General features: G+C 40.4%; 1 protein-coding gene across 2 annotated transcripts in view; it reads left to right on the top strand.

The window, feature by feature from the left end:
• The window catches only part of LOC127655324 (fibroblast growth factor 14-like), a 236,158-nt gene that overhangs the window by 21,804 nt on the left and 187,739 nt on the right, over nt 1–26,615 (top strand). The window contains exon 1 of one of the 2 annotated variants that reach the window (XM_052143072.1): nt 23,350–23,492. The exons of the other annotated variant lie outside the window; for it this stretch is intronic. Coding sequence (XP_051999032.1) covers nt 23,423–23,492 — 70 coding nt within the window. The 5' untranslated portion in view covers nt 23,350–23,422. Of the gene's footprint in view, nt 1–23,349; nt 23,493–26,615 lie in introns of those variants that run through there. 2 annotated transcript variants of the gene reach the window in all.

The following is a 26,615-nucleotide window of genomic DNA, read 5'->3' as shown; positions in this document are numbered from 1 at the left end:
TCCTGGTTGTTCCAAACTTCTCCCATTATGGAGGCTACTGTGCTCTTGGGAGCCTTAAATTCAGCCAAAATGTTTATGTAGCCTTCACCAGATCTCTGCCTCGACACAATCCTGTCTCTGAGCTCTGCAGGCAGTTCCTTTTACCTCATGGCTTGGTTTTTGCTCTGATATGCATTTTCAGCTGTGTGACCTTATATAGACAGAAGTGTGCCTTTCCAAATCATGTCCAGTCAATTGAATTTACCACAGGTGGACTCTAATCAACATGTAGACACATCTTAAAGAGGATCCAGAGAAATGGGATGGACCTGAGCAAAATTTCAAGTGTTACAGAAAACTGTCTGAATACTTCCTTTCAATATATTTGTTTTTTATTTTTAATAAATGTGCAAATTTATCACAAATCTGGTTTTTACTTTGTTGTTATGTTGTCTAAAATGTAGATTGATGGGATTTAAAGAAAAAAAAGCATTGTAGCGTAAGGCTGCAACAAAAAAATGAAGGGGTCTGAATACTTTCTGAATGCATTGTAGCTTTTATGACCTCTAAATTATGTTATGTGGATTTAAATGCAATTGATTTGTTTTTATGTACAAATGTAGGAGCTTTAAAGGTTAGCATCAACCTCAAATATGATTGTTTTTTTAATGTCATGTAGCTGCTAAGGTTACTTTCATGTCACATTATAGAATAATAATGGGTAAAAACAACTAAAAACCTGTAAAAGATGTTTAAAATACATTTTTAATAAAAACTCTAAAACTGATTCTTGACTGACTAATCAACCTCATATAATTCTGCACATACAATAATGTTTCTTAATATTTTCTTTTACAAATTCATTAACTGGCAAATGTTGTACTATATTTATTAAAGAATTACCAGTGAATTTAGAAAGATTATAACACATAATGTAACTGTTTATTTCATTTTTTGCCTGGTTTATGTAATTATATAATTTACAGATGTAAATATTGTAATTATTATTTTCACAATATATTTTACAAGTACAATGCAAATAGTTCTTGTGTAATTTATTACAATATTTAATTTATAATAAATTGAAGATTTAGAATTTTAAGGCTGTATTTCAGATAGTTGGTGCTTATTATAGCATATTTATGATGCAGTTCCAAGCACCCTACGGTAAATATTTATAAAGTATATAAATCTGCATTGTACTATATGACATTTATTAAGTTTGTAGTTATTGCCTTTAAGTCATTTATTTGATCTTTTTTTTTTTTAATCTTAAATCTTCATTGCATGCACATTTAATCACATACCACGACTGCACAAGATTTTTGTGTCCGGTAGTCTAAAACAATCCCTGCTGATTAAAGTGGATCGTTCTCACTTGGCTTGTAAAAGCATGTTTCTGACTGTCTCTATAAATCATGTTGCAGTTTGGAGGGTCCCTGGTTCCCAGTACTTGTGTTTTAGCAGTCTCCCATCTCCTGGGCTAGTGTAGTGGAATGGGAAATAATGCAGTTGAACCTGTCTCTGCTTTACTTATGACACACCTCAGTGCTATCGCATGGTCCGCTCCGTGTTGAGATCATGGTTTATTTTGCTATGCCAAGTGAAATATACGTGGTTACCAAAGAAATACATAATTGCTCTGAGATTGCATTTGTTTTATCATTTAAGAAGAATGCATAGTGTGTAGTGCAACGAAGAACAGTTGTGTAGTATAAGCTAGTTAGGATGCCAGCAGTCTCAACTGTCTCATATTTGCCTGGACATCCCGTATTTTTGGCAAAATAAATGCGTCAAAATGCAAGATGCAACAGTCGAGTGGAATCCCCAGTCGACCAGCGAAACAATCGAAGGGGACTCCCCACTCAGCAAACATACCGTATTTACCTACACGAAATGTGTATTGAAGCCCGATACAACAGAGGGGAACCTTGGGCCGACCGCCACTTATGACACAACCTACAGCTGGAGACAGATTTATAAACCCTTTACATTAGCAGCTTGTTTTATTCTATGTTAACTGTTGTCAGCTGTGCCAACTTCATACAGTTTTCAATTGTTATTTCAGTCTGAACAACATCAGGCGTAAAAACCTATGCCAAGTGAAATATACGGATCATGGATGGACTGCTGTGGTGACCCCCTAATGGGGAGCAGCTGAAAGAAGAAGATTTCAGTCTGAACAACTGTAGTATTTTGATTGTGTGCTTTACATATATTGGGACATATAGCTATCAATGATTTCCTGGACTAAGTGCTTGCTTTCAGGGGATTTTTGTAATCCATTTTCATGTTTTCATTCTTGGAAAAAAACAAAAATAGTTCCACACGTGTTATGGCATGAGCGATTGCTCTGCAAAGATGTTAGCCAATTATTACAGTAGGTGTGTTTACTGAAGTCTTAAAAGGGACATAGCACAAAAAAAGAGCATTTCATACAGAGGGCCAGAGACAGCATGGTAAAAGGTCATGTAATATTATATTATATGCAAAAACCATTACTAACATAGTACAGTAAGTACATTTTAATCTGATTTGTCAAGAAGCAATATTATCAAATTGCATATGGAGAAATGCATATGAATATGGATATGCATTCAAGCAAGATCTATCTACACAATATTACATGTTAAACTGCCTGTACAATTTACATGGTAAATGATTGGAGGCTATCAAATGCTTCAAGTATCAGTGTCATGCTGAATGGTTTGGTGAATAATTTCCTTTGAAATGTAATTTCTGGTAATCACATTCACTGAAAAGGTCCTGTTTCCTTGTTACATTAGTATTGTGTCTATTCAGGTCACATGATAATAGAGTAATTTAGTGGCACATGGAGCTGCCACTTATACAGCGTTACTCAATACACAAATGGCCCTCTTGCCATTTTTTTCTGGTTGTGTTTTGTTGTTATCATCATGGCTACTGCAACTGCAATAATCACAAATATGTCTACTTACTCTATTAATAAGGAGCAACAGTCAAGACGGTAGAAATTCTGCTGCACCATTAATACAGATGTATATCCGCAGTAAGATTTATAATTTCACTACAATGGAAAATTCACTACCATGATATCACCTTATTTTTCAAAGCAACAAGGGCGTGGGCAGTACCAACTTTAAATGTGGACCTATTCTAGTATAATCCACTTCTAGGTATTTTAGCGATACAAAAATACAACATTTTGCTGCTTTTTATTGCAGGCTGGCAATATATGTCATTATATTAGAATAATTGTATTATTTTCGAAGCATATTGTTTCGGAGTGCATATAGTTTTACAGTTTATGACACTTTGCCATTTTATCATCACACACTTTTGCACAGGCAGACGACTCTAGGAACCATTAATGAATGAGTGATCAGTGCTAAAACGGATAGTCCTCAGCTCCATCTGTCACAGCTACAACAAACTTTATACAGCCAGGAGAGAGAGAGAAAGTTTGCACAAATATAGTCTGAATGGTCTACAGTCTGGTACAAATGGTTACACTATTAGACACATTAACATAATGCATGTCAACATGACAAACTATGTCATCAAATGTTAAAAATGACTGTAGTAAACCGTTTGACAATGGGCAGTTTTGGTCTTATAATAATTACCTACATTAATGTCACTATTGAGACCCAAGCATACTGAGGATGTATGCACTAATAAACAAACTCAGTATGGCTTTATGAATGTTGGCAGTTTGTTCATTCAATTAATGATTAGTTTAATTATGTCACATAATATTTGGGATTCGATGAGAAAATGCTGTTCATATTTGAGATGGTCTAGTAAGTGCGCATGTGCAAGTGATTTTGGATGACTGAAGGCCGTGAAGGATGTATTTGATGCATCCTCCAAAATATGGCAAACGAAGGCTGCAAAACGAGGCTGCCTTTCAAGGATCGTCCCAACTGAGACGGCCTTTGACGGTGCTTGATGACGTGGCACCCGAGATATCCAGCCTGACTAAGCTGCAGCCTTCCGGTTGTGAAACACCCATAAAATTATTTATTCTAAGGTGATTCTTAAGAAACTTGTCAAGAAAATGTCTTGAGCCTATTTTACTCCAAAACCAAAAGAAAAAAATAAGAAATAATATTTTGCATATAGAAAATTAAGCCACTTTTTAGGGCCAGTTACACATATTTTACCCACCAATTCCCATTTCCACAACTCAAAAACAAACTCTTTACCGGAATGTGAAAACTCTTGGTACTCCCTTTCATTTTGCTGATTTTAATAAAAAATATAATTGAACAGCATCTTTTTGGGGTTAAATATAACCAGGACATTTTCTTGACAGGTTTCGTGAGAATATCCCATTATTATGTTAGATTTTATTGAAATAAAATAATCTCCTTGGAAATAGCACCTTTTATGAGTTCAGAATTTGTATTTATTTATTTATTTTTAATTCAGCATTTAGTACAAATCATCTCAAATGCAAAATTGAGCTTTAATAGTTGTAATGTGATTTAAAATGTGTTTTATTTCCCCAGTCTTCAGTTGGAATAGTCTTAACAATAGCAGTGCAGCACTATCCAAATAGTATCAGTAGGTCATGTGTTTTTTATTTTTTTTTGGCCTTTTGTTAATATGGCTGCACTCTACTGGAATCAAATAATTCCTTTGCACCAGCCAGATGTTTTTATCTTTTGTAAGTGGTTTTCGAGTTTCCTGCTTCTTGGCAACCAGTCTGGGTTTCCTAATGTACTCATCAATGCGATTCCACTGCGAGAAGTTTGATGGTGACTTCTAATCTTACACTCCTCTTCTCGTGATATAGACAGCATTAATTTTGGGGTGTCGCAAATTATTACAATTTCTTCTATCCCAGGCTAATAGAACTGTTCAATCGTGACGTCAATTTGTAGGCGAACCCAGAATCTAATTCGCAATGGGTACCCTCTGGGTTTTCCTATGGGTTTTCAAAAGTTTTTTTTTTTTTAACACATGTGTAAAATACAATCTGTGGTAAACAGTACAAACAAAAAAAAATGTCCATGTATCATCAATTAATTTTCACCACAGACCTTATTTTAGTTATAAATCCAAAACTGCCATTTTAAAAAACATAGGAAAATCCTGAGGGAACCCATAGCGAATTATCTTCCGGGGTTTTGGAAGACAACCTGAACAGCTCTACATACAGAGACAGCTATGAGTAAAACATTTGTAGATAGATTTAGCCGGAAAGTGTATATACGATGGCTCTGTGACATTATCAGAACTTTCAACTTAGTCTCATGAAAACTTGTAATAATTCGTACAAGATCGGAAAATCGCAAGAAATCATACGAAATGGCTTGTACAAAAAGGTACAGCTTTTATTCTCATAGAGACCTACAAATCAACAAACAGAATTTCAAATCTATACATTACAGGCATCACAAATTAGCAAGCCTCCTATACAACATGATTTTAATAAAGCAAACGTCAGTGAACAAATGTGGTTACTCATTTCATTTTCTCACATCATTTCCGCCTCCCGAGCTTCCCAGAGCTCCGCCCTCCGAGCTTCCCAGAGCTCCACCTCTCAAGCCTCTCGAGCCTTCTAGGGCTCCGTCTCTCAAGTCTCTTGAGCCTTCCAGGGCTCCGCCACTCAAGCCTCTCGAGCCTCCCAGGGCTCCACCCCTCAAGTCTCTCGAGCCGTCCAGGGCTCCGCCCCTCGGGCCTCTCGAGCCTTCTACGGCTCCGCGCCCAGAGCCTCCTGAGCATCCTATGGCTCCGCCTCCCGAGCCTCCTACGGCCCCGCCTCCTATGGCTCAGCCTCCTACGGCTCCGCCTCCTGAGCCTCCTATGGCTCCACCTCCCGAGCCTCCCACGGCTCCACCCCTCAAGTCTCTCGAGCCGTCCAGAGCTCCGCCCTCCGAGCTTCCCAGAGCTCCACCTCTCAAGCCTCTCGACCGTCCCCGAGCCAGCGCCTGTAGCCTCGACCTTCCCTGAGCCAGCGCCTGTAACCTCGACCGTCCTCGAGCCAGCGCCTGTAGCCTCGACCGATCCCAGAGCCAGCGCCAGTAGCTGTGACCGTCCCAGAGCCAGCGCCAGTAGCCGTGACCGTCCCAGAGCCAGCGCCAGTAGCCAGGACCGTCCAAGAACCAGCGCCAGTGGTCGTGCCCGTCCTAGAGCCAGCGCCTCCCGAGCCTTCCAGGGCTCCACCTCTCAAGCCTCTCGAGCCTTCCAGGGCTCCGCCTCCCAAGTCTCTCAAGTCTCTCGAGCCTTCCAGGGCTCCTCCTCCCGAGCTTTCCAGAGCTCCGCCTCCCGAGTTTCCTGAGCTTTCCAGAGCTCCGCCTTCCGAGTTTCCTGAGCTTTCCAGAGCTCCGCCTTCCGAGTTTCCCGAGCTTTCCAGAGCTCCGCCTTCCGAGTTTCCCGAGCTTTCCAGAGCTCCGCCTTCCGAGCTTTCCAGAGCTCCGCCTTCCGGGCTTTCCAGAGCCCCGCCTTCTGAGCTTCTTGAGCTTTCCAGAGCTCCGCCCTCCGAGCTTCCCAGAGCTCCACCTCTCAAGCCTCTCGAGCCTTCTAGGGCTCCGCCTCTCAAGTCTCTCGAGCCTTCCAGGGCTCCGCCACTCAAGCCTCTCGAGCCTCCCAGGGCTCCACCCCTCAAGTCTCTCGAGCCGTCCAGGGCTCCGCCCCTCGGGCCTCTTGAGCCTTCTAAGGCTCCGCCCCAGAGCCTCCTATGGCTCCACCTCCCGAGCCTCCTACGGCCCCGCCTCCTATGGCTCAGCCTCCTACGGCTCTGCCTCCTGAGCCTCCTATGGCTCCACCTCCCGAGCCTCCCACAGCTCCACCCCTCAAGTCCCTCGAGCCGTCCAGAGCTATGCCCTTCGAGCTTCCCAGAGCTCCACCTCTCAAGCCTCTCGAGCCTTCTAGGGCTCCGCCTCTCAAGTCTCTCGAGCATTCTACGGCTCCGCCCCAGAGCCTCCTACAGCTCCGCCTCCCGAGCCTCCTACGGCTCAGCCTCCCGCGGCTCGGCCTCCCAAGCCTCCCTCGGCCCTGCCTCCGGCTCCTTCCCCGGCTCCGCCTCCTGAGCCATCCTTGGCGTTGCCCCCCGAGCACTCCTTGGCTCCGCCTCACAAGTCCTCTACGGCTCCACCTCCTGGGCCTCCCTCGGCTCCGCCTCCTAAGCCCCCCACAGTCCTGCCTACGCCTCCTTTGGCGCCGCCTCCCAAGTCCTCCTTGGCTCCGCCTCATGCGGCTCCGCCGGCCCCTATCCTACGACCACCACCCAGGTCCCCCAAGCCTACCCACATCCCGTGGTCAACTCCCAGGCCTCCTGAACCTGTCCCTGCCATGTGGCCAGCTCCCAGGCCTCCTGAACCTATCCTTGCCCTATGGCCATTTCCCAGGCCACCTGAGCCTGTCCTTGTCCTGAGGTCAGCTCCCAGACCTCCTGCACCTGTCCTTGCCCTGCGGCCAGGTCCCAAGCCTCCTGAACCTATCCTCACCCTGTGGCCAGCTCCCAGACCTCCTGAACCAGTCCTTGCCCCATGGCCATCTCCTAGGCCACCAAAACCGGCCTCTGTCCTGTGGCCTTGTCCCAGGTCCCCTGAACCAGCCCTTGGCCCACGGCCATCTCCCAGGCCACCAAAACCGGCTTCTGTCCTGTGGCCTCCTCCTAGGCCCCCTGAGCCGGCCCTTGCCTTATGGCCAGCCCCCGGGCCATCTAAACCTGTCCCTGCCCGGTCGATGCCTCCCTGGCCCCCCAAACCTGTCCCTTTGTGCCCCCAGGGACTGCCTAATTGGCCCCGTGGATTGTCTCATTTCCCTTTGTGCCCTCGTGGACCGTCTCATTGCCCCTCGTTGCCCCCCTGGACTGCCTGTCTGCCTCTCGTTGCCCCCTTGGACTTCCTGCCTGCCCTCTGTGCCCCTTGGACTGCCTTCTTGTTCTTGTACCCCCCCTGGTCTGCCTGTCTGCCCCTGGTGCCCTCATTTTGTTTTTTGTGGGGTTTTTTTGTCTTTGGTTTTTGTTGTAGGATCGTCTGGGATCCGATCCTTTGAGGGGGGGCTCTGTTACGTATACCTTGTCTTGTCTCAATGTTGCCCTTTGTTTGTCATTTTTGTCACCCTTGTACCTCCATAGTCTTCCTGTCAGCCCTCGTGTTCACTGTTCATTGTTTTCACCTGCCCTCGTTAAGTTTCCCTTTGGTTTCTGTTTATCACCTTATCATCTTGTTTGAGTTCTGTTTGTTCATTGGCTCCCGTTTTCCCTTGTCCATGTATTTTAACCCAGTTGTTTTCACTCCCCTCTGTCAATCGTTGAGTGTTGTTAGCCTGGTATGTTTTCCCTGCCCGAGTTCTCTGTGTTTAAGTTTCCTGTTTCCCCATTGTGGGTTTTTCCTTTGTGTTTATTTGTTTATTTGATCATTGAATAAAGTAACTGCATTTGGATCCGCACCTCCTCGTCTGTCTTCGCTGCCTCATTCGCATTACAGACCCATAGCAAACAGAGGACATATTTGGGAAAGCTGTTTTTAAAAACAATGTTTATTGTTGCAATTTTGTTTGCTTGTGCTGCAGAAATCACACACCTCAGATTTAAAGTATTTTAGCTCTAGCCTAGCCTGTAGATTGTGCTGGTTTAGCTTATGATAGCTGGCGTGCTTAGCATGTGGGCAACTGTAGTATTGTTTGGATTGCAAACAGTCTGAAAAACCTGTGAAATCGGAACTGTTGTCTTTCAGCTTGACTGTGTGTGTGAGAGAGTATTAGATTCTTTTTCTCTCTCCCTCTCTTTATTCCAGCAGGGCTTTGTGCTAGAGGAGCTGTGTAATTTTTGCTGCAGTGCAGCTGACAGTATTGTAACACACCACACTATCGCAGAGTATGTCTGCTTTTTTGCAGTGCTGGTTCTAAGCAAGGTTATTTTTGTAAACTAATACTGAAACGAAAATGAAAATTATTGATTAAAAAACATTTTCGTAGACTATTTTTCAAAATAAACGAATAAACTTCTATTCACTTTTTTCACAGGCAGCGAAATTACCCATTAGACTATGCTTATGCGTGTTCTTCCAATGAGGATGCTACAGACTTCCACTTTGCAGCTTATTCCCATTACCAAGCACTGAAATATCACTAACAACAGTCAAAAAATTTGTGAACAGTCTGTATTTACTTAACGTAAATCCCTTTCTCACTAAAGGCCACGTGTGGACTTTTGGTTTCGATGGCAATCTCTGAATAGATAAGAGCACATTCACACACATTTACATGGTAAAGTTACTGGGCTCTAGTGCTCTCTGCACATGCCCTGTATGTGTGTGTGTGTGAAAGAGAGAGATAATTAATGTACTGTATATGATGCGCTAGATATAACTTTTAAGTTTTTTGTTGAGCAGATCAATATGAAAACATTTAGGGAATATAGACATCCAGACTGGTTGCATTTTATGGTTTGAAAAAAACAGGAAACATCCTTGAAATGAGGAATTATGGTTATAATAGGTTCCATTTAAAAATCTTCAGATTTGAGGCATGCAACTTTGTATTATTTCTGCATTAACAAGTGCCACCTTCTCACTCACTCTGCCAAGAACAGCTTGGTTTCTCCCTCATTTACATACACTCACAGCGCGACATGAGATAATAACCTCGTAAATATGATTAGTAAAACAAAAGCTTGGTTTAAATGTTTGTCATCTTTGTTATCTTCCAAAATGACGGACAGTATTTGGAATTATTTGTCAATGTTTAAAAAAAAAATGCAAGTGACAGAGAATTTGTTTAATGCAACCTCTGATTATTACATCTGGTTTGACTTGGAATGTTTCAGCATTGGCAGCTTTTGGGGGGCTTATCATTGTGACTTTCATTTTCCAGTAGTCTTTAAGCCATATGTAGTTGTTATAACACCCTATAACAGTGCATAATAATTCAGACCCTTAGCTGCTCGCAATCACCAGTAACGTTAGTCTAGCTGACAACAACAACTAAGTGGAAGTGTGGAGCATCTGAGTGGAAGTCTCTTGCCACAATGGTGCCGCCCATGGTGAAGTCAGGAAAAAGGTGTATAGATGAAGTTACAAACAAATGCTCCACCCAGTCACTTCTGGTTCCTTTTGGTTGCCCAGAAAAAAGCTGCTGTCTATGGGCACTTTGCTCAAATTGTTCTGAAACTACCCAATAAGTGCTGTTTGTGGGGTTGAAACACGCTGTTTTCCACAGATTATTGAAGATTCTTCAAATTTCCTCCTGATCAATGCATCAGGAAAGACATAAATTATGATAAGTCATGGGCCATCATCATTGTTATCTCGTCTGCTCTACTAGACACGATTGACCCGCAACAGTTGTTGGTGGATATTAACTTTTTTTATCGTAAAAGTCACTCAATCTCCGATCACAAACGGCTGTTTTTAATTTCTAAAGTGCTGTCGCTGCCACAGATATGAGGTTTAATATAATATAACGATGATCTTATATGACCAGATGTAACAGGAGAAACAGATCCCGTCTTCAGCACCGCAGCACATGGACTACTGTTTGTGAAAGGATAAGTGAATAAAAATAGTCATACAGCGAAAATTATGTCTTTGCATTTATTTTGAATGCAGTAAATAATATTGTTCTATCGAAAATGGCTGTTATTAAGTTTGTATATTTAATAGGATCATATTGATGTGAAATATTATTATTTATTGTATGTGGTTAATAATTTAAGCAGTTAAGACACATATTGTATGTCTGATGGTAGTTTTCATTTCTGAGTACAAACATTCTTAGGCTATAGAAGTGTGTTAAATTTGTGAGGATGTGTATTCATCAACCTGTTACATGTCTAGCATAATCACACAGGCTCATTGAGCCAAGTTAAGAATTGTTTTGCTGATAATTCAGAAAAGAGCATTAACAGACATTCTATAAAAGCTTAAAAGTTTATTAAAACTGCAGCACTGTCTCTTTGCACCATTGAAATCTGCAGCTCGAAAGAACCTGGAAGGGCAGTTTCCTGCGGTATGAAGTCAGTAATTTCATCTCTAAATATTTTCAGGTCCTAATGTGACAAAGTCTGGCATACTGGATTAACAGGTGCAATACTATGGCAAAGGTGCTAGCATGTTAGCATTAGCCCATGTAAACATTACAAATGACACATAATCTAATGCAAATATCTTACTTTCAATCATGATCGAGTTGTTATAACAGCTTCTTTACTGATTTCATGTGGATTCTTTCATAGAATGGTTGATTATGCAGAAAGCATAATATTTCTAGAATTAGCAGCTTGAGTCCAGTGCCAGATCCAGAAATGTTCAATAAACCTATACAAATACCAGCGATCGCTTGGAAAATATTGACAAAGCATACATTTTGTAGTCATCTATATATTCATGACATCTTTCATCAGACTAAACATTATTTGTCCACTTTAGTTTATACGTATAGATCCGAATGAGGAAGTCTGTTCATGTGGTCTCTGATATGATATACTCTTTTCTTCATTTCCATATTTGGATCATTTCTGCACTGCAGTGGCTTCTGACTTTGTGGTTGAATGGATAAAATGCAGGTAAATGTTTAACAGACAACCATGGGTTTCAAGATTATATGAGACACATATAATTTCTTATGTAGTAAATGTAAACATATATAAACAAAATAACTGAGCGCCCACCCTCAGTACAGTGAGTCTCAACAATTTAACTAGTATCCATTTTTAACATGAATTTGAGTTCATTTGAAATTTTCATACATTTAACTTTTATACTTTTGATTTGCTTTTGTTTGGTTCTTTTTGACTTTGTTGAATCTCAAACCATTATGTTATTGTTATCATGCACAAGTATGCTGAGTCTAAGTAAACTGTGCAATTATTCAACTGTTTCGTTTCGCTTTATGTGTGTATTGTGTATGTGTGGCAGGGCGGAGGGCGGGGCCGGGTCTTGATTATACACACCTGGTCCCTTATCAGGCTAATTAAGCCTCTGAGAGGGATAAAGGCTGATGGCAGACGGTGGTGCGACGAGAGAGAGATAGTTTATGGACATGTCCGTCATGTGTGTTTGTGTCCTTTAAGTTATTCATTAAAATATAATTTATATTATCAAGCCGGTTCTTGCCTCCTCCTTCCCATTGAACCCCTTTACAGTATGTTTGCATAGCTTAAATTCAAATGTCTTGCTTTGGTCTACACTCTGGAAGTGTTCTGTTTACTCTCAAAGCTATAATTATTAAAACTGAAAATATATACTAAAATATATAAAAACAAAACAGAAAGGTGTTTACAAAAATAAAAATAAAAACTAATAAAATCATTAAAGAAACTAACTAAAACTAAATTGAAATTTAAATAAATTAAAAATGATATAAAATATAAACTGATTTGAAAATGCAAAACTTTGGGGTCTGGGTAGCTCAGTGGTAAAAGTCCTCTGTCATCTGGATTGAGGTAAGTCACCACGCCACTACTTGCAGGACTTGCAAATTGGGAATTGGACATTCCACATTGGGAGAAAAGGGGGAGAAAATCCCACAAAAAAAGAAGGAAAAAAGAAAATGCAAAACTATAATAACCTTGGTTCTAAGCTATGGAACAACTCCAGATGGTTTTGTTTAAGACAAATTGCATTATTCTTTATGTTTCGTATTCATCCACCAACGCTGGCATCCCCTGTGCTTTGTAGCCTTCACTTGGATACCTTTGTCAACATTTTATACTGACCTTTAGGAAGTTATTATTCCCTGACATTATTGGTTGTTCAACTTATTAATGTGCAATTCTGTTTACAGTCTTGAGTAAACCCATAGTATAGTATGTTCCCTTGGCATTTTTTCCCTCATGTTAATTGCGGAAACTATTATGCATGAAGTCATAGCACAGCTATTGTAGGCTCATGGATAATTACTATTATTTAGAGTACTGTTAGTGTTTACTCATCTACCCTAGGGCTAATTGAATATATTTGTTAATAAGTATGCTTTTAAGTAGAGAAGAGTTAAAGTCATTTTTATTTGTATAGCACCTTTCACAACACACATAATTTCAAAGCAGCTTTACAGAAGATCAGGCATTAACAGAAGATACAAATGTATCTATAATGTCTTAGAGTCATCATTGTGTAGTTTGATAAAATACAATTGTGAATTGTGTTTAAAAATAAGTCATTAAATAATCATTGTATTTATAACCCCAGTAAGCAAGCCTAAAGTGACTGTGGCAAGGAACACAAAACTCTGTAAGATGTTGTTTAATGGAGAAAAATAACCTTGGTAGAAACCAGACTCATTGAGGGGGCTAGTTCCCCTCTCTCCAACATCATGAATATAATGCCAATATTACTTATGTATAGTGCAAGTCATGGTTTAAAATGATTAAACTAAGTAAGTGTTAATGGTCAGTGATTAAAAAAAGATTTTGTATGAACTGTAAGATTTATAACTAATGTCTTTGACGTTCATCCTGGATTAACTGCAGAAGTTCACATAGATGCATTGTCCTTGTTAGTTGGCTGATGAAGGGTTTGTTGGCAATTTATTGACAGTCTATGTATTCCATTTTAAGAATGTAGTCCATCATTAGACCAAGGTGATGCAGGCAGAGATCAGTGAGGTGCATCACAGTTCAACCTAATTTCGGTGAGGTCTATCCTAAGTCCAAGGTTCAGGCAGTGGCATATGAAGTATCCTATGTATTATGGTTGAAGTTGGCATCAGTTCATCCTCTGAAGTCCATCAAAATAGACTGAAGGGATTTTAATTTCAATAGAGCGCAACAGTCTGGTTAAATCTGTAATGATACATTTTTAAAGACAGACTTTCCATGAGCTCAGAGGTATATGCTCCTGTTGAAGCCATCAGTTTGTGCCATTACAACTTGTTTTATAATTATTATATTGTAAGGGGATTCAGATGGGCAAGGAGGAGGCGAGAACCGGCTTGTCAATATAAATAATGTTTAATTAAACTCAAAATAAAAAGCACAAACATAAACACACACATGACGGACATGCCCGTAATTCTTTCTCTCTCGAACCGTCGTCCCTCGCGCGCCCCATCAGGCCGATTGGGGACCGGGCGTGCAACATTCCAGCCCGGCCCCGCCCTGCCCCCCTCCGCTCCACATATATTTAATAGCAGAATTCTTGGTAAAGAACTACACTACCCATGATCCTGAAGAGGATGATCCACAAATCAGAGAATCACGGCTAAAGAGCTCACCAGCAACTGCCCACTTCCATGTACTGCGAAAGACACAATAGAGATTGCACACTCTCAAAATACTTATACAGTATATTTGTATATATATTAATATTTTTCAATATACTTTAAATATATAGATTTTTTACGACACAATCAACAACTTTAGACATAATTCTACTTGGTCATTCGCAATGCTTCTTTTTATTGTAGTTCAATCCCTCACTAAAGACGATAAAGTATACAATCTTATACCTTTGTCTTTTTGTCCAATCAAATACTTTTTTGCTTCAAAACAAAGATGGTAATGTTGTAATGTCTCCTCAGAGCTGGTTGGTTTGGCATGACTTAGAAGTCTTTATGACCTTTTATGTTATAAAATCTCTATGGAAAAAATGTATGGGAAAAATGATTCCAGAACCAAGATGGCTGAAAAAGGAGTCGGGTACCATTACACTATGTGGCAATTGATGTTTTGTGATGTCATTACTCATGTAGCGAATCAGCTCTATATTCTTCCACCATTAGGTAGCGAATCAGCTCTATGAAATATTAATAATCAATCATAACTTGTTATAATCAATTATGAATATTTGGATCAGTTAATCGGGTTAACTTGATGTAGCTACATTAACATTACAACCAAATACTCGGTTCATCCCGTGAACACTCAATATTGGTAATTAATTAATTAATTAATAGAAAGGTACATTTCCGGGCATGGGAAATGTCTTTCTTACTAAGTATTAAGAGCAAGTAGTCAAAATCTATGATTAGTGACTTTAGATATGAGCTTGAGACACAGACAACTTTACATGTGACATGAACAAGACTTTATTAACTAGACTAAACATTTAAACTACTCTAACATACATATACATACATTCATACAGTTTACCAAGGGAAAGAGGGCTGAAGCAGAATACAGGAAGGCAAGAAGTTATAGCATTGTTTGAAGTTCAGCAGATCAACAGCCTGAGCAAACCATCATATTAGTTCTGACACTCCTTTTAGAAAGGGGTTAAGGATACTTAATGTATCAAATAATGAGACTAAGTTTGATACTTGCATGTCCCATTTGAATTAAACTGTCCTGATGCAATTTGTTGAGGCTCCAGTTGATCTTTGATGATGTTGTCTTGATGAGAGAGAACCAGTGAGAGTCAGAGGATCTTGGTGAATGGGCAGTCGAGGCCGTAGCCTGGCACATGCTTGGGAGTCCTTGGGGCCTTTAGTTTGGCATCATTCAGCGAGAGAGTGAGAGAGCACAAGGCTCAGAGAGCATGAGAGAGTGAAGAGATAACAGTGAGCTAAGAGAGAGAAGCTAAGAAGAGTTGGTAAGATAAGAGAATAAGAGAGAGGAAAAGAGGAAGTGGGCGCAGCAATTTTATACCCTCGGGAAACAGGTCCCACCTCTCATTGGCTCGACCAATGAGAAGGGTTTGGGTTCCAGGCGGGAATTTGGTTTATTGCTCTTTGTTGTAAAATTGCCCATTGCATGTGCAAGAAAGAAAATAGGAAATATACTTTTAATACTAATATGTTGTTGTTATCGACATATCATGTACACAGTCATTTCGATCTTCAAAATACCAAGTTATAGAGACCAAATATGCCACACATATGATTTTGGTTAACCATAGTATGCAAAGTCTGAAACATTAACCCATTAGTTTGCAAGAAAACATAGATCAAGCACATTTAAGGGAAAATGTGAGATGGCACATTAGATACATGTCAATATTTATCACATGGATATATAGAATATATATATAGGATTAACAGGGTTCATTTCTCTTTCTCAGTAAGAGAATGAAGGGAGGGTCAGCACTTCTCTGAACATTCCTTTGGAGGTCGTGAAGGCCTCCATTACTCTGGGCAGGAGAATGATTCCTTTGTTCCGACCACGCTCATTTGCATGTTTCTGGCTGGGTTTATGACGGTAAGAGATTTTGGGCTGAATGACTCAAAAGATGGCAAAACATAACGTAATATCATTCTACTGAAGATCTTATATTCGAATTTAGCTAGGCCAAATTGTAAGGTTTAATTTGATACCAAGAAAAGTATATTTAGTACACTTAGAAAGGGAATATACACTGAGGCTATTAAATATGAGGCCTCAGAGTTTAAAAACACACAACTAAACAGTTCTAACGAGTTTGATATACCTCAGAAATACACAACATACAGGGATTACACGTATTTCATTAGCAATATGCAGTTCTGTGTTTAACTGGAAAACACACACACACACACATTTTTACGCTCAAAGTTTCCCTTCCTGTCCACATGATAAGCACGTGGTGAGCATGCGATGTCACATGCGTTCTCTGTCAATAGTTCATTGTCTCTTTGTCAATACATTTATTGTGCTTGTGGAGGCTGGTTGGCTTATTTCAGTAATTAGGGGGTTTTTAACAGTAAGTTCTTGTTTGTTCGGAATCTGTTAAAGCCACTGATCCTCCGCCATACCTTACAGTCCCCTTTTTCGCCAGGTGGTGTCCCTGTTGGAGACATCATCGGATCTACAATCATCACAATGGCGGATGGCAGGTGAATCATGAGGGTTTGTAGCAGGTGTTGTTCCACGGTGGGTGTAGACAGTAGCCACATCCAGGTCTCTGCAGCAGGTGCAGAGGCAGCAGGTGCCTTGACAGTGTGTCACCTGTCATTATGAAGTCAGTTCGTTTGAGGCAGGTGCTTGTTTGTGGCTGCAGGGAGTGGTTATGGGCATTGTGTAGTGTGGAGAGAGTTTCAGACTGACCTAGTACTGGTAGCAAAGGGCAGCAGGTGGCCGCTCAGCCCTTGGTTCGGCACCCAGTCACCAGGTGTCTGAAGTCTGCAGTGTTACTCTGCTCTGGCAGCAGTGCTGACTTGAGCTTGCCTGAGTGGTGTTGGGCAAGAGTCAGAGGTTTGTTCTTCCCAGTACTCCTCAGGGGAGTTCTGTTCCAGGAGCTCTTTGCTAGTGCTAGCAGCTCTTGTAACTCAGTAACAGGCGCTTCTAGCTGTCTTTGTGCAGCCTCTGTTTGGCACCTGTTTGAAAGGTGTACAGGAGGATGTTGTTGTAGACTGCTGTGGGACGCCCTGTGGTGTTTGCTGGGTGAGGCCTTGTGTTTGTTAAAGGCCTTCTGTGTCAGGTCACGCAGTTGTTGGATAGGCATTGTGTGGGGCAGGCCATAATGCCTAAATGGTGACTTACCATAGGATGGAGGTTTCGGAGGAAAAGGCTCTTGAAGCTGGTGTCCTCCTCCATCCCAGGTTTGTTAGTGAGCTCAAGTAAGCTCGCCTGAGTCTGTGGTAGTAAACATAGGGAGTTTCATGCCGACCCTGTTTGGTGTCTAGGGCAGCGATCAGTCCGTTGTTAGACTCTGAGAATTCCCTTATGATGGCTTGTTTCAGCTGCTGGTAGTTAGACTGGATGTTTTCTGGCTGTCGAGCCAGAAAGCGCCGCAACTCTGGGCTGGACGTGATCCAGATCAGATGGAGTCTATCTTGATGGTTCACACTCATCAAAGACTGCAGGTGAAAGTCAATGTCTCGCAGGTAAGCGTGGACGCCGTGGTCTCCTGCAAGCTCTGGTGTAAATGCAGGGATATGTCTGGCCATTCGGTTGAGGTCTTTGAGTGTCGCTACACGTGTCGCTTCAAGATTCGCCTGAATCAATCCTTTTCCTTCCGCTGCTGCAGAAGCTTTAAGGAAACTGTCCGATGACGTGTTAAGCAGAGGGGTTTGTCTCCCCTTTGTAAATCTGTGCTTGGCTGGGGAGGTTTCTCTGCTGATTGCAAGTGGGGAGTGAGATGTCTCTCCTGCTGTGGTTCCTTTTGCAGCAGGTAAGAGTGTCTCAGTTCTCGTTGGACCATGTCAAGTTCATCTTTGGTGTTGTCCAGCTGCTGAGTCAGCACTTTAACTTCAGCTCTGGACACATTCAGTTGACCTTCACAGGCCATGATTCTGGCATCTTTGTCCAAGAGTTCAGAATTTGCTGTTTTTAACAGTGAATCTTTGTGAAAGAGTACCTTTTCCAGGTGCTCTCTGGCTGTCTTTTCCAACTGCTCTTGTTGTTTAGCAGCTGTCAGAGCCGCTTGAAGTCTGTGGATTACCTCCTGTGACTCCCTTCTGCCAGGGTCCTTGTGTCTGTCCTGAGCCTCCATCTCTAGCTGGTCTATGCGGCTTTTAGCATGTGTCAGCTCCGCTTGGGACTCAGTGATCTGGCGCTTGAGGTTGTTTACCTCCTGTTTCAAACCTGTGAGGTTGTGGGCCAGGACGATAACCTCAGTCAGATATTTGTGCTCATACCTCTGGTTTGAGTCGCCTGTCATTAGTTCTTTTCCCTCGCTTTCCAGTTGCTTTTTGTTCTGTTGCTGAAGGTCGCCAGCAGCCATGGATAAAAGGGTGTTCCTCAAAACACCTAGCCAGTCCTTTTGGCCTGCCATCTGGGCAGTTAGGCTGAGCATCTGCAACATTTTGGCACACTTCTGGTGAGAGTAAGGGCAAGAGACTAATGCAAGATCAAACAGAATTTGGAGCTAAAGGCAAAGTGAGACAGCAAGGTGTATAATGTACAGCTAGGTTTTGCTAGGTGTGGTTAACAATTGAAATGTGTTCCTGATTATTACTATCTTAGCTGCAAATAGCAGGATGCTCAGATTTGTGTGGATCTGAGTGGCTTTGCTAAAAGAGCGTAAGCCTAGATTTAATAAATGACTTAAGATGTTTCTTTGGGTCAAATTATTTATCAGCACTTACTGATAGCATACAACAGGCTTGATCTTTGAACACATGAAGAGGAGAAAGAAAGAGGAAGAAAAGAGCTTTCCTATTAGATTGTGTCTATTAGTGGTGCTCAAAATTATGCCATAGAAATCGCCTAGATTACTAGTGTAGCTGGCTCATAAAATTTAAGCAACTTGTTGCAAATAAACACAAAATCGAGAAGAAAAGTATGTCTAGTTACTTTTGCAGTTTTATGGGGAAATAAAACCACACTAGACCAAGAGGGTTAAATGGGAAAATTAATAGCTGACTTCTATTATTAGTAAAAATAATAAAAAGACTTGAAGAAGTGATTAAAATAGCAGAATAACCTTGTATTGGGAATAATCAATAGCACTGATGATTAACAATTAGATTTGCTTTGGACATCATTCTATAGTTGGTCACAGCTGTTATGTGTTCAAGACCACACAATGTGTTTGTCCCTCTATAAAGTTTAGTCAACGTACATTGAAAGTTCCTAATAACTATAAAAATTATTCTCTATCTAAACAGTTTACATGTAATTAAGTTTTTAGATTTAATTAACAAAGTAACTGTAAATTTAGCTGAACAGCTGCTCAGTAAGGGATGCACCTGAAAGGTGCAGGTGAAGTTAGATGAGAAGAATTAAAGTTAAGGAAAGAGAAAGTGAGAATTCAGAAACCAGAAATGGGGTTAAAGGAAAATGGTTTAGATCACTTCACTCTGCATGCACACAAGCTGTAGATAAAGGCTTCATGTAAATTATGCTAGCAGCTAACTGTTGAAGCTATTAGTTAGCTTAGCCTAAGCTAAGGGGCTGCTAAGTTGGGTTAGCTTAGCCATCTAGGCTGGTTTGTTTACAAAATGGCGCCGGAAGGAAACACGTGCTATCTGGAGTGAGCACTTCCTGTGACAAGTCGTTGTCATGGGAACCAATGCACTTCAGAGTTTCAGTGAGTGAAACACAGGTTTGATCACCAGGAAGCTAAGCCTTTTAGATGCACAGATAAAGTTTAGATGAAGGACATCAATCTAACTATAATTTGTAAGGCCTTTATACTGTGAAAAGGGGAGCATCACCCAAATCTACATTTATATAACACTGTACTGAGATTTCTTCATCAGAAACAGGTTAAGCAATCAATTCTGGTACAGTTTACATGCCGCTGAGCTGAGATTCCTTCATCAAAACAGACTTACACTTTAATACTGAAATTAGGTTTCTCCGCTAAAATCATATTACTGCATACACTGATACCTTTTGAAAATATGCTTAAATGTGTTAAGACTCTTTCAATTACAGTAGAGATGTCAATTCAAGCCATCACTTTATCCGCGATCCAAACAAGCCAGCAACTAGTGAAGCAAATGCCGCTTCGCATGTCATGTCCTATTCTGACCGAATTATTCAATGCACACTTTTAGGTTGACAGTGGTTCAAGCTCATAACCTTTGTTTAATCATGCCCGCATCATTCTCCACCATTATGTAGCTGAATCAGCTCTATATTCTTCCACCATTAGGTAGCTTAATCAGTTCTATGAAATATTAATAATCAATCATAACTTGTTATAATCAATTATGAATATTTGGATCAGTTAATCGGGTTAACTTGATGTAGCTACATTAACATTACAACCAAATACTCGGTTCATCCCGTGAACACTCAATATTGGTTATTAATTAATTAATTAATAGAAAGGTACATTTCGGGCAAGGGAAATGTCTTTCTTACTAAGTATTAAGAGCAAGTAGTCAAAATCTATGATTAGTGACTTTAGATATGAGCTTGAGACACAGACAACTTTACATGTGACATGAACAAGACTTTATTAACTAGACTAAACATTTAAACTACTCTAACATACATATACATACATTCATACAGTTTACCAAGGGAAAGAGGGCTGAAGCAGAATACAGGAAGGCAAGAAGTTATAGCATTGTTTGAAGTTCAGCAGATCAACAGCCTGAGCAAACCATCATATTAGTTCTGACACCCTTTTTAGAAAGGGGTTAAGGATACTTAATGTATCAAATAATGAGACTAAGTTTGATACTTGCATGTCCCATTTGAATTAAACTGTCCTGATGCAATTTGTTGAGGCTCCAGTTGATCTTTGATGATGTTGTCTTGATGAGAGAGAACCAGTGAGAGTCAGAGGATCTTGGTGAATGGGCAGTCGAGGCCGTAGCCTGGCACATGCTTGGGAGTCCTTGGGGCCTTTAGTTTGGCATCATTCAGCGAGAGAGTGAGAGAGCACAAGGCTCAGAGAGCAAGAGAGAGCTAAGAGCAGCTAAGAGAGAGCTAGAAGAGTTGGTAAGATAAGAGAATAAGAGAGAAGAGGAAGTGGGCGTAGCAATTTTATACCCTCGAAACAGGTCCCACCTCTCATTGGCTCTGACCAATGAGAAGGGTTTGGGTTCCAGGCGGAATTTGGTTTATTGCTCTTGTTGTAAAATTGCCCATTGCATGTGCAAGAAAGAAAATAGGAAATATACTTTTAATACTAATATGTTGTTGTTATCGACATATCATGTACACAGTCATTTCGATCTTCAAAATACCAAGTTATAGAGACCAAATATGCCACACATATGATTTTGGTTAACCATAGTATGCAAAGTCTGAAACATTAACCCATTAGTTTGCAAGAAAACATAGATCAAGCACATTTAAGGGAAAATGTGAGATGGCACATATAGATACATGTCAATATTTATCACATGGATATATAGAATATATATATAGGATTAACAGGGTTCATTTCTCTTTCTCAGTAAGAGAATGAAGGGAGGGTCAGCACTTCTCTGAACATTCCTTTGGAGGTCGTGAAGGCCTCCATTACTCTGGGCAGGAGAATGATTCCTTTGTTCGCACACGCTCATTTGCATGTTTCTGGCTGGGTTTATGACGGTAAGAGATTTTGGGCTGAATGACTCAAAAGATGGCAAAACATAACGTAATATCATTCTACTAAGATCTTATATTCGAATTTAGCTAGGCCAAATTGTAAGGTTTAATTTGATACCAAGAAAAGTATATTTAGTACACTTAGAAAGGGAATATACACTGAGGCTATTAAATATGAGGCCTCAGAGTTTAAAAACACACAACTAAACAGTTCTAACGAGTTTGATATACCTCAGAAATACACAACATACAGGGATTACACATATTTCATTAGCAATATGCAGTTCTGTGTTTAACTGGAAAACACACACACACACACATTTTTACGCTCAAAGTTTCCCTTCCTGTCCACATGATAAGCACGTGGTGAGCATGCGGATGTCACATGCGTTCTCTGTCAATAGTTCATTGTCTCTTTGTCAATACATTTATTGTGCTTGTGGAGGCTGGTTGGCTCTATTTCAGTAATTAGGGGGGGTTTTTAACAGTAAGTTCTTGTTTGTTCGGGAATCTGTTAAAGCCACTGATCCTCCGCCATACCTTACACTCATGTGTAAATTATTGTCCAGACAGCTGCTGAAGCAGCACATACAGTACAAATTACCGTCATGTGATATCTGATACTTTTCCCAGAACTTGACATTTTTGATTGCTGTATAAAGATATTTTAAAATAATTTTTTACCAAATAAATTGGTTCCCCAAAAATTACAATTCTGTTATCATTTACTCACCCTCAGGTTGTTCCAAACCACTATGACTTTCTTTATTTCATGGAACACAAAAGAGATTGTTTGACAGAGTCTTAGAGAGAGATAGCCTCAGTCCCCATTTATTTGCATTGATTGGAGAGAAAAAAAAACATTCTTCAAAATGTTTCCTATTGTGTTCCATGTAAGAAAGAAAATCACACAGGTTTTGAATGACAAGAAGGTAAATGGCATTTCATTTTTGAGTGAATTGTCTCTTTAATATATTTAAATAGATTAAACTACATTGCTTTCTTGTGTACAAATGCCTTTCATTAGATAAAAAAATTAGATTTGAATGCTGCTTAATGGAGGAGCTGTCAAGCGTCCCCTTGAGGAAGACCACTTATAGCAGACAGTTATTAGCTAGCAACATTTGCTGCCCAGTGTGAAGGAAGCACAACAGTTTCATCATCAATATTTTTTAGATCTAGGGAAGATAGCAAATAATACTGTAGCTCTCCCATCAATAAGATATTTACTGGGCCCATGTAGACCTCCATCTGAACCACAGTCATAGTTCTGTTGTAACTACAACATTTAGGGACTGCTCAAAGTGACAATGATATTTTCATGTACAGCTCAGTTTTACAATATTGAAAAAGTGTTATGTCATGGTGAGACTACTATATCTGTTAATAGGCAACACGATCTGTCCTGACCTGTAAGAACAATATCAGCTACAGCATAATATATAAGTGATAGAGTTGTACTGTGGGGTAACATTTGACATTTCTTGGAGGTTATCATTATTCAACAGCTTATCAGTGCTTCTAGTGGGTCACCAGTGCCACAGAGTAGCTGCGTTTCTCTGAAGAGGCCATAAGAGTGTTGTTAGCATTCACAAGCTCACTGCTGGCTGTTTAGCCCTGAAGTTAAAGGTTGGTTGATGTTAATGTTGATGCTGGAAAATGGACAGCTTAGGGTTGGTAAAGACTTTTGAGAGACACATACGCACTGCAATCAAACATGATATAAAGGGTAAGTGAAACCTGGTGTGACTACTGTTTGGTGTTGGCTACTGACAGTTCCGTTTTATCTTTTAATGCCTCCAGCGTTACAAGACATAATTCTCCCTCAAGATATCTAGAATGCAGTTTTGGGCAATCATAATTTGACTGGTTACAATTCCAGGCCCACATATCCTTAATTACATTTTTTCTAGCCATATGTCTCCACTAACTTCCATGGATTTGTACTTTAAAATATCTACAACCAAGTTATTACTATAATTTTTTTTTACAATTTCATTTTCAATTCAAGACAGCTGTTCAAGACATATATTTTTATACTAGTAGAAATGACATTAGAACTAGTAAAAATGTAATTATGATTTGTAAAAGGTGGAGGATTAAAAGACAAAATGGTTTAGTTCCGTGACTGATAAACTGATTGGCACAGTTTGTTCAGACTGATAACAATGTGAGTTCGCTGACAGGAGGTCAAAATTTCAGCTGCTGGAATCGGAAATGCTGTGCTTACTGAAATTTGAACCACTGCCCCCAGTAGCCGAAGCTGGAATTGTTGTGATGTCCACAGGATGGTGAAAAACAAGTGAAATTTCTTTTTTTTTAGTTGTAAATGATGTTAGACAGTCAACAGAAATGCATAATTTATTAACCCTACTCCCTTAACCAAACCCCAACCCTAAACCTAACCATCGGTGGAGTAAAAACGTTATTTCCGAGCATAAATGCAACCTTGAAATCATGCTTACAAATGTTTAAGTGAACATTATTATTTCCTGGTTTCTGTGGGACCAGAAACCATGTCTCAGAGATTGAATCCACAGGGTGCTATCAGTAGAGCCACATAGAAAGGTAAACACATTTGAATTGATGCAGAAATATGTGATGGGGATGCCGCTTGTCAGAAAATTTGGCAGTATGGTGTCCATTTCAGGGTACATAATAAATTGGAAGCAGCATGTCTATTTCTTGTGTGATCATACTGGTTTGTTACCACTCAATAAATGCTTCTTGTCAGGAAAAAAGTGCATATCACAAATTTACCTTATAAAAAATCAAAACACTGTAAAAGTGTAAAGCATTCCTGTAACCATAATGTGAAGATTTCACAGGAAATTCTAAAGGTGGCTTAGAGAGCACTGTTTAGAAATCTGCTGTAAATAAAGTCAGAGAAGCAGTATGTATATCAGTGTAATATCACTGATGACATCAGATATGCTGATCTAGCACCGATTACATTTTCAGAACCCCAAACAAAATCTGCCATCCGCTCTCCCTCCATCACACTCTCTATTCTGCTAGGGCCAGGGGCTGCATGCAAAGACATGAGTGATTTTCCTCTTCCTCTCTCTGCTCGGTTGTAAATAAACTGTGAATCAAAGTGTAAATCATGTGCACTCACATAAAATATAGGGGCTCAGTATCTTGTGCCAGACAGACAAAACTAATCGCTGCATTGCAGATGATAAAAATGGAAGGTCAAGTTTTTATCTTATCATGATGATTCTTTTACTGAAAAATCTTTTTTATTGGCATAGAGGGAAAATGGTATGATTGGTATGCATTCAATGTGTCTGGTATTCCCGCACCTCCTCCTTAGCTGTCTAGAGGGTGAAATGAGTGAGTCTCATTAGAGCTTCTGAGGACAGAAGGGCAGGTCCAGGTGCTGCAAAGGCCAGTTTGCTGCACCTGCAGAGTTCTGTTTAGGTTCACGCTGTCTCTCTGCAGTCTGTCTCCCACACTCACGTGTGTCACATAAATAACCCTCTTCACCCACACGTCATGCAAACACATACTGTACAGAACCTAATTTTGGATTGACATTGGAATGTGATAATCAGGTGGCACACAAACACGCTTTCTTTGCTGAGGACTTTGTTAAGGCATTCCAGGGGTTTGCAGTAATGTTTTGTAAATTAAAATGCCAGAGGCTAAGCACATTTCATAAAAACATATTTTTTGCTCTGTCCCCCAAACAATACTTATTTTATCTTTTCTTATTACATCCAAACACTTTTACTATAAGATATATTTTACTATAAGGTATATTTTAATGCTTGCATTACATAAACAAATACATTTACAAGCTAACTCAAGCATGGGAGGGTTGTGCATGGTGTGGTGCGAAAGTGTGAGCGTAAGGTGATCTTCTGTGTTCCACAACTGCTATCGGGTCCATGATTAACGTAAAAGGTTTGGGTAAGGGCGGCCGGTACCATTAGGGTGTTGGTGCCCTACGCAGACTGCGTAATATGCGTATAGGGAGCGGTGGTACTGAATTTATGCAAATGATGAGCAACATTCAGGAGCGATTACCAATGAGAGAGAAGGTAGTGGAGGTCATGTCATCTGTCTGCTGATACATACTGGTGTCGAGTGCAGGCAAGATAGAGGAGAAGTTAAAATGTTGTGATGGATTTCACTGTTCAGTATTATTTTTCTGTAACCACATGCATGGATATAATAAAACAATGATGGGTGGAAAACTGTCAGAATCTGTCATCATTCTGAGTGAGTTTGATTCATATATTGATAGATTGTTCATCTTGTTAATAAATTAATGCAATGTGCACTGCTGCAGTTCATATTAAACACTCTCTCCTGCAGAATGTTATTTTTAAGAGGCAAGAGAACTGATTCCTTGTCAAATTAGAATGATTTCTTAGTTTAACCGGCAGTACATCTCATCTGTGATCAGATTTTTTAAAGCTTTGGCCTGTTGTGCAGTCTACCAATAACGTTAGAGCAACAGCAGTAGGAATGCCCTCTAGCGACTTCACAATATAGAGACTAGCAACATCTAGCTGTGTGAACAGGGCTTAACTTGCACAGTGGTGCAACAGATGGAGCATTGAGGCACAAACGTACTCTACGCAAGTATGTGAAAACAGACGCTCCTTGCTACACAAGCTTGATTTCACGCGATGTTGCGTTGTGAAATGTGTCAGCGCTCAATTCATAACACAACATAAGTATGCACTGCATTCTCAGCGTTGCTTTCAATCAACAACTGTCAAGGTGGACTCGAGCAGCAAATTGAATTTAATCTTTAAACCTCACTTTTAGCGCCCCTCAGTTGACATTTCACCTTGAAACTGCAGCGATACTTGCAATGAACCACATAAGATCATTTTGC

This window comes from Xyrauchen texanus, chromosome 14 (assembly GCF_025860055.1).
Source record: "Xyrauchen texanus isolate HMW12.3.18 chromosome 14, RBS_HiC_50CHRs, whole genome shotgun sequence".
NCBI classification, from domain to species: domain Eukaryota; kingdom Metazoa; phylum Chordata; class Actinopteri; order Cypriniformes; family Catostomidae; genus Xyrauchen; species Xyrauchen texanus.
Note: the sequence above shows the minus strand (reverse complement) of the source record. Positions and strands in the feature narration are given on the sequence as shown.